The sequence below is a fragment of the Ranitomeya variabilis genome, chromosome 8 (assembly GCF_051348905.1).
Source record: "Ranitomeya variabilis isolate aRanVar5 chromosome 8, aRanVar5.hap1, whole genome shotgun sequence".
Taxonomy (NCBI): Eukaryota; Metazoa; Chordata; class Amphibia; order Anura; family Dendrobatidae; genus Ranitomeya; species Ranitomeya variabilis.
Genome location: NC_135239.1, coordinates 13797286 through 13812729, shown reverse-complemented (window position 1 = coordinate 13812729; position 15444 = coordinate 13797286). Strand labels below are relative to the sequence as shown.

The 15444-nt window shown below is 43.2% G+C and overlaps 1 protein-coding gene across 3 annotated transcripts in view; it reads right to left on the bottom strand.

Annotated features, from left to right (window-relative positions):
• LRRIQ3 (leucine rich repeats and IQ motif containing 3) overlaps nucleotides 1-15444 on the bottom strand; it is a 48601-nt gene that overhangs the window by 28368 nt on the left and 4789 nt on the right. For all 3 annotated transcript variants that reach the window (XM_077277334.1, XM_077277335.1, XM_077277333.1), the window contains exons 3-4: nucleotides 14249-14572; nucleotides 11855-11988 (exon numbers count right to left, since the gene is read on the bottom strand). In XM_077277334.1, coding sequence (XP_077133449.1) covers nucleotides 11855-11988; nucleotides 14249-14572 — 458 coding nt within the window. The remainder of the gene's footprint in view (nucleotides 1-11854; nucleotides 11989-14248; nucleotides 14573-15444) is intronic.

Below are 15444 nucleotides of genomic sequence, written 5' to 3'. Positions count from 1 at the left end.
AACGGCTGACAAGATAACTCCCTCCTTAAGAATACCTGTGGGGTCAGAGTTGCCGGGTGAATCAGGCTCAAAACTCCTAGAAAGGGCATCCGCCTTAACATTCTTAGAACCCGGTAGGTACGATACCACAAAATTAAACCGAGAGAAAAATAATGACCAGCGCGCCTGTCTAGGATTCAGGCGCCTGGCGGTCTCAAGATAGATCAAATTTTTGTGGTCAGTCAATACCACCACCTGATGTCTGGCCCCCTCGAGCCAATGGCGCCACTCCTCAAACGCCCACTTCATGGCCAAAAGCTCCCGATTCCCAACATCATAATTCCGCTCAGCGGGCGAAAATTTACGGGAAAAGAAGGCACAAGGCCTCATCACGGCGCAGTCAGAACTTTTCTGCGACAACACTGCCCCAGCCCCGATCTCAGAAGCGTCGACCTCAACCTGAAAAGGAAGAGTCACATCAGGCTGACGCAACACAGGGGCAGAAGAAAAACGGCGCTTAAGCTCCTGAAAGGCCTCCACAGCATCAGGGGACCAATTAGCAACATCAGCACCCTGTCTAGTCAAATCGGTCAATGGCTTAACGACATCCGAAAAACCAGAAATAAATCGACGATAAAAGTTGGCAAAGCCCAAAAATTTCTGAAGACTTCTAAGAGAAGAGGGCTGCGTCCAATCACAAATAGCTTGAACCTTGACAGGATCCATCTCAATGGAAGAGGGAGAAAAAATATATCCCAAAAAGGAAATTCTCTGAACCCCAAAAACGCACTTAGAACCCTTGACACACAGAGAATTAGACCGCAAAACCTGAAAAACCCTCTTAACTTGCCGGACATGAGAGTCCCAATCATCCGAAAAAATCAGAATATCATCCAGATACACTATCATAAATTTATCCAAAAAATCGCGGAAAATATCATGCATAAAGGACTGGAAGACTGAAGGGGCATTAGAAAGACCAAAAGGCATCACCAAATACTCAAAGTGGCCCTCGGGCGTATTAAATGCGGTTTTCCACTCATCCCCCTGCCTGATCCGCACCAAATTATACGCCCCACGGAGATCAATCTTAGAGAACCACTTGGCCCCCTTTATGCGAGCAAACAAATCAGTCAGCAACGGCAATGGGTATTGATATTTAACCGTGATTTTATTCAAAAGCCGATAATCAATACATGGTCTCAAAGAGCCGTCTTTTTTTGACACAAAGAAAAAACCGGCTCCTAAGGGAGATGACGATGGACGAATATGTCCCTTTTCCAAGGACTCCTTTATATATTCTCGCATAGCAGTATGTTCAGGCACAGACAGATTAACCCCTTCCTGACATCCGACGTACTATCCCGTCGAGGTGGGGTGGGCCCGTATGACCGCCGACGGGATAGTACGTCATACGCGATCAGCGGCGCTCACGGGGGGAGCGCCGCCGATCGCGGCCGGGTGTCAGCTGATTATCACAGCTGACATCCGGCACTATGTGCCAGGAGCGGTCACGGACCGCCCCCGGCACATTAACCCCCGGCACACCGCGATCAAACATGATCGCGATGTGCCGGCGGTGCAGGGAAGCATCGCGCAGGGAGGGGGCTCCCTGCGGGCTTCCCTGAGCCCCCCGCAGCAACGCGATGTGATCGCGTTGCTGCGAGGGTCTTACCTCCCTCCCTGCAGCTCCCAGACCCGGATCCAAGATGGCCGCGGATCCGGGTCCTGCAGGGAGGGAGGTGGCTTCACAGACGCCTGCTCAGAGCAGGCACTGTGAAGCAGCCTGCACTTTCCTCAGATCGGTGATCTGTCAGAGTGCTATGCAAACTGGCAGATCACCGATCTGTATTGTCCCCCCCTGGGGCAAAGTAAAAAAGTTAAAAAAAAATTTTTCAAATGTGTAAAAAAAAAAAAAAAAAAATATTCCAAAATAATGAAAAAAAAAAAAAATATTATTCCCATAAATACATTTCTTTATCTAAATAAAATAAAAAAAACAATAAAAGTACACATATTTAGTATCGCCGCGTCCGTAACGACCCAACCTATAAAACTGCCCCACTAGTTAACCCCTTCAGTAAACACCGTAAGAAAAAAAAAAAAAAAACGAGGCAAAAAACAACGCTTTATTACCATACCGCCGAACAAAAAGTGGAATAACACGCGATCAAAAAGACGGATATAAATAACCATGGTACCGCTGAAAACGTCATCTTGTCCCGCAAAAAACGAGCCGCCATACAGCATCATCAGCAAAAAAATAAAAAAGTTATAGTCCTGAGAATAAAGCGATACCAAAATAATTATTTTTTCTATAAAATAGTTTTTATCGTATAAAAGCGCCAAAACATAAAAAAATTATATAAATGAGATATCGCTGTAATCGTACTGACCCGACGAATAAAACTGCTTTATCAATTTTACCAAACGCGGAACGGTATAAACGCCTCTCCCAAAAGAAATTCATGAATAGCTGGTTTTTGGTCATTCTGCCTCACAAAAATCGGAATAAAAAGTGATCAAAAATGGTCACGTGTCCGAAAATGTTACCAATAAAAACGTCAACTCGTCCCACAAAAAACAAGACCTCACATGACTCTGTGGACCAAAATGTGGAAAAATTATAGGTCTCAAAATGTGGAGACGCAAAAACTTTTTTGCTATAAAAAGCGTCTTTTAGGCTGGTTTCACACTTGCGTTTTTATCTGCATGCGTTTTTTTAAAAAACGCATGTGTGAAAAAACGCATGTAAACGTGGTAAAACGCATGCGTTTTTAGACGCATGCGTTTTTATAGAAAAACACAAGAAAACAAACAAAAAAAAAAAACCCTACCCCTAACCCTACCCCTAACCTGAAATACGTGGCACTAAAATATACGTTTATATACGTATATAAGTGCCACGATATTTCAGTGGCCACGTATATAAGTGCCACGTATATAAGTGCCACGTATATAAGTGCCACGTATATAAGTGCCACGTACTTAAGTGCCACGTACTTAAGTGCCACGTACTTAAGTGCCACGTACTTAAGTGCCACGTATTTACGTGCCACGTATTTAAGTGCCACGTACTTAAGTGCCACGTATTTACGTGCCACGATATTTCAGTGCCACGTATAACCACATAGTTATAGTATTTATAGTACGTGGCACTGAAATACGTGGCACTGAAATATCGTGGCACTGAAACACGTGGCACTGAAACACGTGGCACTGAAACACGTGGCACTTAAATACGTGGCACTTAAATATGTGGCACTTAAATACGTGGCACTTAAATACGTGGCACTTATGACTGTCAGAAAATGTTCATTAAACGGTTAGAGGTGAGGTTAGGGGTAGGGTTAGGGTTACCGTTGGGATTAGGGTTAGGGGTGTGTTTGGGTTAGGGTTTCAGGTAGAATTGGGGAGTTTCCACTGTTCAGGCACATCAGGGGCTCTCCAAACGTGACATGGCGTCCGATCTCAATTCCAGCCAATTCTGCGTTGAAAAAGTAAAACAGTGCTCCTTCCCTTCCGAGCTCTCCCGTGCGTCCAAAAAGGGGTTTACCCCAACATATGGGTTATCAGCGTACTCGGGACAAATTGAACAACAACTTCTGCGGTCCAAGTTCTCTTGTTATCCTTGGGAAAATAAAAATTTGGGGGGCTAAAAATCATTTTTGTGGGAAAAAAATATGTTTTATTTTCACGGCTCTGCGTTGTAAACTGTAGTGAAACACTTGGGGGTTCAAAGTTCTCACAACACATCTAGATAAGTTCCTTGGGAGGTCTAGTTTCCAATATGGGGTCACTTGTGGGGGGTTTGTACTGTTTGGGTACATCAGGGGCTCTGCAAATGCAACGTGACGCCTGCAGACCAATCCATTTAAGTCTGCATTCCAAATGGCGCTCCTTCCCTTCCGAGCTCTGTCATGTGCCCAAACAGTGGTTACCCCCCACATAGGGGGTATCAGCGTACTCAGGACAAATTGGACAACAACTTGTAGGGTCCAATTTATTCTGTTACCCTTGTAAAAATACAAAGCTGGGGGCTAAAAAATCATTTTTGTGAAAAAAAAAAGAATTTTTATTTTCACGGCTTTGCGTTACAAACTGTAGTGAAACACTTGGGGGTTCAAAGTTCTCACAACACATCTAGATAAGTTCCTTGGGGGGTCTAGTTTCCAATATGGGGTCACTTGTGGGGGGTTTGTACTGTTTGGGTACATCAGGGGCTCTGCAAATGCAACGTGACGCCTGCAGACCAATCCATTTAAGTCTGCATTCCAAATGGCGCTCCTTCCCTTCCGAGCTCTGTCATGTGCCCAAACAGTGGTTACCCCCCACATAGGGGGTATCAGCGTACTCAGGACAAATTGGACAACAACTTGTAGGGTCCAATTTATTCTGTTACCCTTGTAAAAATACAAAGCTGGGGGCTAAAAAATCATTTTTGTGAAAAAAAAAAGAATTTTTATTTTCACGGCTTTGCGTTACAAACTGTAGTGAAACACTTGGGGGTTCAAAGTTCTCACAACACATCTAGATAAGTTCCTTGGGAGGTCTAGTTTCCAATATGGGGTCACTTGTGGGGGGTTTGTACTGTTTGGGTACATCAGGGGCTCTGCAAATGCAACGTGACGCCTGCAGACCAATCCATTTAAGTCTGCATTCCAAATGGCGCTCCTTCCCTTCCGAGCTCTGTCATGCGCCCAAACAGTGGTTACCCCCCACATAGGGGGTATCAGCGTACTCAGGACAAATTGGACAACAACTTTTGGGGTCCAGTTTATTCTGTTACTCTTGTAAAAATACAAAAGCTGGGGGCTAAAAAATCATTTTTGTGAAAAAAAAAAAGAATTTTTATTTTCACGGCTCTGCGTTATAATCTGTAGTGAAACACTTGGGGGTGCAAAGCTCTCAAAACACATCTAGATAAGTTCCTTAGGGGGTCTAATTTCCAAAATGGTGTCATTTGTGGGGGGTTTCAATGTTTAGGCACATCAGGGGCTCTCCAAACGCAACATGGCGTCCCATCTCAATTCCAGTCAATTTTGCATTGAAAAGTCAAATGGCGCTCCTTCCCTTCCAAGCTCTGCCATGCGCCCAAACAGTGGTTTACCCCAACATATGGGGTATCTGCGTACTCAGGACAAATTGCACAACATTTTTTGGGGACCAATTTCTTCTCTTACCCTTGGGAAAATAAAAAATTGGGGGCGAAAAGATCATTTTTGTGAAAAAATATGATTTTTTATTTTTACGGCTCTGCATTATAAACTTCTGTGAAGCACTTGGTGGGTCAAAGTGCTCACCACACATCTAGATAAGTTCCTTAGGGGGTCTACTTTCCAAAATGGTGTCACTTGTAGGAGGTTTCAATGTTTAGGCACATCAGGGGCTCTCCAAACGCAACATGGCGTCCCATCTCAATTCCAGTCAATTTTGCATTGAAAAGTCAAATGGCGCTCCTTCACTTCCGAGCTCTGCCATGCGCCCAAACAGTGGTTTACCCCAACATATGGGGTATCTGCGTACTCAGGACAAATTGCACAACATTTTTTGGGGACCAATTTCTTCTCTTACCCTTGGGAAAATAAAAAATTGGGGGCGAAAAGATCATTTTTGTGAAAAAATATGATTTTTTATTTTTACGGCTCTGCATTATAAACTTCTGTGAAGCACTTGGTGGGTCAAAGTGCTCACCACACATCTAGATAAGTTCCTTAGGGGGTCTACTTTCCAAAATGGTGTCACTTGTAGGGGGTTTCAATGTTTAGGCACATCAGGGGCTCTCCAAACGCAACATGGCGTCCCATCTCAATTCCAGTCAATTTTGCATTGAAAAGTCAAATGGCGCTCCTTCCCTTCCAAGCTCTGCCATGCGCCCAAACAGTGGTTTACCCCAACATATGGGGTATCTGCGTACTCAGGACAAATTGCACAACATTTTTTGGGGACCAATTTCTTCTCTTACCCTTGGGAAAATAAAAAATTGGGGGCGAAAAGATCATTTTTGTGAAAAAATATGATTTTTTATTTTTACGGCTCTGCATTATAAACTTCTGTGAAGCACTTGGTGGGTCAAAGTGCTCACCACACATCTAGATAAGTTACTTAGGGGGTCTACTTTCCAAAATGGTGTCACTTGTAGGGGGTTTCAATGTTTAGGCACATCAGGGGCTCTCCAAACGCAACATGGCGTCCCATCTCAATTCCAGTAAATTTTGCATTGAAAAGTCAAATGGCGCTCCTTCCCTTCCAAGCTCTGCCATGCGCCCAAACAATGGTTTACACCCACATATGGGGTATCAGCGTACTCAGGACAAATTGTACAACAACTTTTGCAGTCTATTTTCTCCTGTTACCCTTGGTAAAATAAAACAAATTGGAGCTGAAATAAATTTTGTGTGAAAAAAAATTAAATGTTCATTTTTATTTAAACATTCCAAAAATTCCTGTGAAACACCTGAAGGGTTAATAAACTTCTTGAGTGTGGTTTTGAGCACCTTGAGGGGTGCAGTTTTTAGAATGGTGTCACACTTGGGTATTTTCTATCATACAGACCCCTCAAAATGACTTCAAATGAGATGTGGTCCCTAAAAAAAAATGGTGTTGTAAAAATGAGAAATTTCTGGTCAACTTTTAACCCTTATAACTCCCTAACAAAAAAAAATTTTGGTTCCAAAATTGTGCTGATGTAAAGTAGACATGTGGGAAATGTTACTTATTAAGTATTTTGCGTGACATATGTCTGTGATTTAAGGGCATAAAAATTCAAAGTTGGAAAATTGCAAAATTTTCAAAATTTTCGCCAAATTTCCATTTTTTTCACAAATAAACGCAAGTTATATCGAAGAAATTTTACCACTATCATGAAGTACAATATGTCACAAGAAAACAATGTCAGAATCGCCAAGATCCGTTGAAGCGTTCCAGAGTTATAACCTCCTAAAGGGACAGTGGTCAGAATTGTAAAAATTGGCCCGGTCATTAACGTGCAAACCACCCTTGGGGGTGAAGGGGTTAAATAAACGACCCTTTGGGTATTTACTACCCGGAATTAAATCTATAGCACAATCGCACTCACGGTGCGGAGGTAGTGAACCCAGCTTGGATTCTTCAAAGACGTCACGATAGTCAGACAGGAACTCAGGAATTTCAGAGGGAATAGATGATGAAATGGACACCAAAGGTACGTCCCCATGAGTCCCCTTACATCCCCAGCTCAATACAGACATAGCTCTCCAGTCAAGGACTGGGTTGTGAGACTGCAGCCATGGCAATCCCAGCACCAAATCATCATGTAGATTATACAGCACTAGAAAACGAATAGTCTCCTGGTGATCCGGATTAATACACATAGTCACTTGTGTCCAGTATTGTGGTTTATTATTAGCCAATGGGGTGGAGTCAATCCCCTTCAGAGGAATAAGAGTCTCCAAAGGCTCTAAATCATACCCACAACGATTGGCAAAGGACCAATCCATAAGACTCAAAGCGGCGCCAGAGTCGATATAGGCGTCCGTAGTAATAGATGACAAAGAGCAAATCAGGGTCACAGACAAAATAAATTTAGACTGTAAAGTGCCAATGGGAACGGATTTATCAAGCTTTTTAGTACGCTTAGAGCATGCTGATATAACATGAGTAGAATCACCACAATAGAAACACAACCCATTTTTCCGTCTAAAATTCTGCCGCTCGCTTCTGGACAGAATTCTATCACACTGCATGTTTTCTGGCGTTTTCTCAGTAGACACCGCCAGATGGTGCACTGGTTTGCGCTCCCGCAGACGCCTATCGATCTGAATGGCCATTGTCATGGACTCATTCAGACTTGCAGGCACAGGGAACCCCACCATAACATCCTTAATGGCATCAGAAAGACCCTCTCTGAAAGTAGCCGCCAAGGCACACTCATTCCACTGAGTAAGCACAGACCATTTACGGAATTTTTGGCAGTAAATTTCAGCTTCATCTTGCCCCTGCGATAGGGACATCAAAGTTCTTTCTGCCTGAAGTTCCAAATGAGGTTCCTCATACAGCAAGCCCAAGGCCAGAAAAAACGCATCCACATTGCGCAACGCAGGATCCCCTGGTGCCAATGCAAAAGCCCAATCTTGAGGGTCGCCGCGGAGCAAGGAAATCACAATCCCAACCTGCTGTGCAGGGTCTCCAGCAGAACGAGATTTCAGGGACAAAAATAACTTACAATTATTTCTAAAATTCTGAAAGCTAGATCTATTCCCTGAGAAGAATTCCGGCAAAGGAATTCTCGGCTCTGATACCGGAGCATGAACAACAAAATCTTGCAAACTTTGTACTTTCGTGGCGAGATTATTCAAACCTGCAGTTACACTCTGTAGATCCATTATAGACAGGTGAACATAGAGCCATTCAAAGATTAGAAGGAGAGAGAAAAAAAAGAAAGACTGCAGCATAGACAGACTGGCAAGTGATCCAATTAAGAGCACACTAACTACTAGAGAAAAAAAAAAAAGAAGAAAAAAAAAAAAAATTTTCAGCAGACTTCTTATTTCTCTCCTTTCTCAGCCAAGGATTTTAACCCTTTAGTGGGCCGGTCAAACTGTCATGATCTCCATGGCCAGAGAACTAGCATAAGCCTCAATAGGAACAAGCTCTTGGAAGATGTAACTATACTGACCATGAACTAAACCTACCGCATCATCTAGAAGTAGCCAGGTAGCATGTCCTACTTTTTATCCCTATATGCCCAGCGCCGGCCGGAGAACTAAATAATGCTAGCAGAGGGAAATATAAGACCTGACTCACCTCTAGAGAAATACCCAAAAAGGAGACAGAAGCCCCCCACATATATTGGCGGTGATATGAGATGAAACAACAAACGCAGCAGGAAAATAGTTTTAGCAAATTTGAGGTCCGCTTTCTAGATAGCAGAAGACAGAAAGCATACTTTCATGGTCAGTAGAAAACCCTAACAAAACACATCCAGAAATTACTTTAGGACTCTGGCATTAACTCATAATACCAGAGTGGCAATTCCTGATCAACAAGAGCTTTCCAGACACAGTAACGAAACTGCAGCTGTGAACTGGAACCAAAATACAAAAACAAAACATGGACGAATGTCCAACTTATCTAGTAGATGTCTGGGAACAGGAACAAGCACAGAGAGGCTTCTGATAACATTGTTGACCGGCAAGCATCTAACAGAGAAGCCAGGTTATATAGCGACACCCAGATCTAATCAGAACAGGTGAACAGGGAAGATGATGTCACAAGTTCAATTCCACCAGTAGCCACCGGGGGAGCCCAGAATCCAAATTCACAACAAACATCCCACTGAGGCGCACTACCGGTGGCCGGAACGCCGAGAGAGTATTATAACATTCAGCTTCAAGCATTACTCTAAACAGCGGCAGGACAGTCAGTCTAAGGCGGGCTGTCTAACTTAAATCACCTATGCAGTCTTGGGGGGCAACTTGTGGAGAGGGGCGACTCTAGGGTCCCGGAAGAGCTCCGAGCCTACCCGTCAAACGGGTGCCGTCCCAACCAGAACATCAGGGAGGGACGGAGGATTAGCAGAACATCATCTAATCGAGTTGTGAGGGAACTTAAGAAACAGACACAACAGTTGTGGGGACTTTCCGTAAGCACAGCAGGGAAGGACCGCAACACATAGCGCAAGCAGGAAGGCACAGATTTCCTCCTGTGAAGAGAACTCTGAAGGTGCCATTGGACCGGCCGGACTTGCGCAGCCTGGTGAACCGTATTCTGGACTGAGGACCCAGAGATCTTCAGTAAAGAGGTAAAGAGACTGCAACCTGGTGTCCTCGTTATTTATCGCAACCTGCACCCCACAACTGCACCATTATCACCACTTATTACACTGGACGTTCCCCATTGACAGTCAGGGCCACGGACCGGGTCTAGCCACCGTGACAACCCCAGAACTGAGACTCAGAGGCCCGGCTCCGGGTACCCCTCGGCCCTGCGGCGGTGTGGGGGCGCTCCATGTACATACATTACATTACTGATCCTGAGTTACATCCTGCATTATACTCCAGAGCTGCACTCACTATTCTGCTGGTGAAGTCACTGTGTACATACTTTACATTACTGATCCTGAGTTACATCCTGTATTATACGCCAGAGCTGTGCACACTATTCTGCTGGTGCAGTCACTGTGTACATACATTACATTACTGATCCTGAGTTAAATCCTGTATTATACTCCAGAGCTACACTCACTATTCTGCTGGTGCAGTCACTGTGTACATACATTACATTACTGATCCTGAGTTACATCCTGTATTATACTCCAGAGCTGTGCTCACTATTCTGCTGGTGCAGTCACTGTGTACATACATTACATTACTGATCCTGAGTTACATCCTGTATTATACTCCAGAGCTGCACTCACTATTCTGCTGGTGCAGTCACTGTGTACATACATTACATTACTGATCCTGAGTTAAATCCTGTATTATACTCCAGAGCTACACTCACTATTCTGCTGGTGCAGTCACTGTGTACATACATTACATTACTGATCCTGAGTTACATCCTGTATTATACTCCAGAGCTGTGCTCACTATTCTGCTGGTGCAGTCACTGTGTACATACATTACATTACTGATCCTGAGTTACATCCTGTATTATACTCCAGAGCTGCACTCACTATTCTGCTGGTGCAGTCACTGTGTACATACATTACATTACTGATCCTGAGTTGCATCCTGTATTATACCCCAGAGCTGCACTCACTATTCTGCTGGTGCAGTCACTGTGTACATACATTACATTACTGATCCTGAGTTACATCCTGTATTATACTCCAGAGCTGCACTCACTATTCTGCTGGTGCATTCACTGTGTACATACATTACATTACTGATCCTGAGTTACCTCCTGTATTATACCCCAGAGCTGCACTCACTATTCTGCTGGTGCAGTCACTGTGTACATACATTACTGATCCTGAGTTACCTCCTGTATTATACTCCAGAGCTGCACTGACTATTCTGCTGGTGCAGTCACTGTGTACATACAGTACATTACTGATCCTGAGTTACCTCCTGTATTATACCCCAGAGCTGCACTCACTATTCTGCTGGTGCAGTCACTGTGTACATAGATTACATTACTGATCCTGAGTTACCTCCTGTATTATACCCCAGAGCTGCACTCACTATTCTGCTGGTGCGGTCACTGTGTACATACATTACATTACTGAGCCTGAGTTACCTCCTGTATTATACTCCAGAGCTGCACTCACTATTCTGCTGGTGCAGTCACTGTGTACATACATTACATTACTGATCCTGAGTTACATCCTGTATTATACCCCAGAGCTGCCCTCACTATTCTGCTGGTGCAGTCACTGTGTACATACATTACATTACTGATCCTGAGTTACCTCCTGTATTATACCCCAGAGCTGCACTCTCTAGGTCTCCTCGGTGCCATTACATGTAGCAGACGCTGGGTGGTAGTGGCTGGACTGTCATCTTGTGAATATTATGACCTCCATGTAGTGTCTGCAGGTTGCGGCCATGCTCTCTGGCCGGTCACCTTATTTTATGGGAGGATATTGTGCATCGAGCCTCTGAACGCCGCGGCTGCATTTTCTTCTCAGTCCACCGAACATTGGAGAGGCCTCTTTTCTCTGCCCTCCAGACTTTGCTACTTAAGCGTTTATTTCACCCTGAAGATCGGAGCTCAGAGAGGTGCGGGCGCTTTATGGAGCCTATTACTGTTACATAGCAGCATGTTCACGGCACGCTGGGGCCACACACTTTATGGGAACATAAACCACTTTCTCAAACATGATTTTCTTTTTTTTTTGTTGCCAATTTTGCTCAAAACAAACGTAAACCGAGAGTGACCGTGCGGCACGCACCCCATCCTCCGACGCAGTAAATATTCGCGGATCCATTTCTGGACAATTAGCACCGGGGAACAAGTCGCCAGAATGCGATCGATTTCTCTAATGATTTTGTCCACCGCTTTCATTTCATTCTCCAGGCTGAAAACCTGCAACATAAGGAGAGCACAATCAATGGCGCACGCGATTCCTAAAAAAGGAGCGATGCCGCGCACAGGCGCTCGTTTCAGGATCACGCATGAAACATTGAAGATTCGCCGCGGAGACGGAACGTTCGTAACTTCGCCTTCCAATAAACAAAGTATCGTCTCATTAATGTGTTACAGCCTGAGCCTCCGGTACGTGGGCCATAAAGGAAGGCCACAAGGATTCCCGAAAGGACGAACTCGATTGCCGGAGGCCCAAGACGTAACGCACGCGCCACCAGCTTCCGGCATCTTAAAGGAAATGCCGGAAAGAGGGAGAAGAATCTTCACTGCTGGATTTATCATGCGAGTTCTCAGCAGATGAGATGCAGACTTATTCTTTACATTTGCATTGCAAAGATTACAGCGAAGGTTCTAGATTCTGAGGTTTAATCCCTTTCCCAATCGGACACTTTTTCATTTTTTACTTTTCTTATTTCCTCCCCTTCTTACAAGTCCCATAACGTTTTTATTCTTCCATCTTCCCAGCCGTATGATGAGGGCTCATTTTTCTGTAAGACGATTTATACTTTGAATGACACCACTATTAAAAACAAAGATAACAAATACAACGCGTTTCGGCTGCTAACAGCCTTCCTCAGGTGCCTAAATGGTCTCAGCACTGAAGGGGTTAATGACGCCCGCACCCGGGAATGGGGACTCTCCACATACCTCCACATACGTGCCATTTACCCCTTCAGTGATGAGACTATATAGGCACCTGAGGAAGGATGTTAGCAGCCGAAACGCGTTGTGCTTTTATCTTTGTTTTTTATTTAAAAAGATTTATAACATTGTAGATATTTTTGTCAACACTCCATTTTTTTTTTTTTAATCATTTCCCAACTGTGGGAGTGGCAAACACCCGGGTCTCACCGCTACTGTTGTGTTTTGGCTTTTTTTGTATTCATTATTCAGAAAAAATAACCTGATAACATAATTCATTATTCACTTCTGTATGATTACAACAATTCCAAACTTGTATATTTTTTATTTTTTATTCAAGTGGTAAAATAAAAATTTGATATTAAAAAAGAAAAAAGAAAAGAAAAGTGGCTTTTGATTATTTTTTTCTGAGACCCATGGCTTTTTATTTTTTCCGTATTGGTTAATTAATTTGATATTTTGATAAATCAGACTTAAGTATTTGGCAAAAACAAATATTTTTCATTTCTTTATTTTTAAAGGGAAAAAATAAGTGAAGAATTTGTATTTTTATATTTTTCTTTTACCCTAATTTTTTAGTCCCCTTTGGGGACTTGAACATGTGACCCCTTAGGCTATATACTACAATACTATTGTATTACAGTATACAAGAAGACTTTGGTCTGCCATTCCTGGAATCCGGTAGGGTCTTCTCAGCTTAGCCCCCCCTTTAACTGCTAGAACCAATACCCCCCATACTCCATACTAACTTCGATTGCTCGTTTCGCAGCTGTGTTGACCAGTCTCTTATTGAAAGCAATATCAATCCAGGACTTTTTATGGATTCACTTCCTGACCGATAGGCTATCAAGATTTGATCGGGGAGAATTAGAACCGTAAGATGAATTCAAAGGTTTTAGGTGCTACTGGCCGTATAAGAAGTAGACAATGTGGGCAGTGAGTCCTTGTCTCCATCATTCTTCTGATCGGCAGTGGTGCCAGGAGTCGGAACCATAGATCAAATATTGTCTGTTTTAAGACTAACAATCATTATAAAAATCCCAGATTGGTTCAAAGGAACCAATTAATAAAGCTCGAAGATAAGGGAACCTCCAAATGATAATGTTTGAAGGCAACTTTGCTCTAACAGCCGGTGGGACCATGATAATATCTTCTTACGTGACAGTGTACCTTCACCTTTAACATTATATGTGCCCATGTGATCAATCACTTATTAGCAAAAGTGATTTCCTATTGGTCGATCATTATATTGGGGCTTATCCACACATTCGGGAGGAGACCATGAGTTATTGGGGCAGACAACCCCATTTTCATCTTGGCTTTATCACTTTTTGGGGCTCCTAATATAATAACCATTGGGCGTTCTGACCTGTGTGTGTCATGATAACAAAAGAATGGACACTGCACTTAAAAGTGGATGTGCACCTGTTCTGCAAAACTTCAGAATGGACCCTCAAATGATTTCTCATGGTGGACCCTAGGTTCCTTAGAAGTCGTGATGCGCTGTATACCGTATATACTTCTTTTCTAAGGCCGTGACATCTCTATCTCACATTACCTTGCTGGGTACAGGTGACATGTTGATGTATAATTCAGGGTTAAGAGCCTTGAACCTTCCCCCGAGTTTCCAATCTTCAATGATTTCTTCATCGGAAACAACAAAGTTATCCAGGGCTTTTAACGACCATATGCTATTGACGACTATATGCCTGTAACTCTTCTGCAGGCTCAGCGGCGTGTCATACAGAGTCAGTCCAGTGAGATTTGGACAGGAGGACAGGGATTCGATGTTATCCACACTTCTGATGCGGTTGTCATGCAGATACAGCAGCTTCAAGCTCCTTAATTGCCTCCAAAACTCCAGATCTGGAAGATTCTGAATCTGAAAGAAACAGTGTGAAATTGGTATTTAAATGAGATGTAATCCAACCCTCACTCTTCTGCTCTGTCCTCTGTTACAATAACGAAGCTCCGCCCCTGAGGAACTGGTGAACCAAGAAAAGTATGTGGATGCATATGGTGGATGGTGTGGACTACCTAATTAGGAATGCTCACATTACTTTTGTTTCTTTATCATATTGTCCTGCCCAAAGTATTCTTGACAATGACGAATTATGTTAAAGTTAATTACATTTAATTTTCTACATTTTAAAAAAAGATATTTTTGGCGATGCTCATCACGAAAAACCATTTTCCCCAGATTCCCTGTATATTTAAATGACTTTATTTTTAACATTCATTTGTTCATGCAACAATGGACAGCGCGGTCACCTGATGGCACTTATAGACCTGATTAAAAGCACTGTCAGCTGGGAGAAAGTGGCGAGAAGATAAATTATGCTCTTGCAATTAAATTGTCCTTATTGTACTTCAACAGGAAGCTTCCCGGGTTACTTCACTAAAAATAAATGAGACGCTGCGAACTCTTTTCATCATCTGTTTTCTAAGTGAGTCGCAAATCCAAAAGTTAGAGGAAAGTTAGAGGAAAGTTCTCGGGTCTCCACAACTTCCTCATTTTAATTATAGGTTGTTTATAATAGGTTCTTGTATCTTGCGCTGTGCTATTTGTCCTGGGCGACTCTTTGGGTCATATTTTGGCCATTGTATGGGTATTTCTGACTATTCTAAAAAGTACAGGTGACCCTCCTGGAATCAGTGCAACGTTTCTCATGGGTCCAGAGTCAGGAAAGTTTACGTAGTCCGGGGCGCGGTTACTGGAAATTATTATTATTATTTATTATTATAGCGCCATTG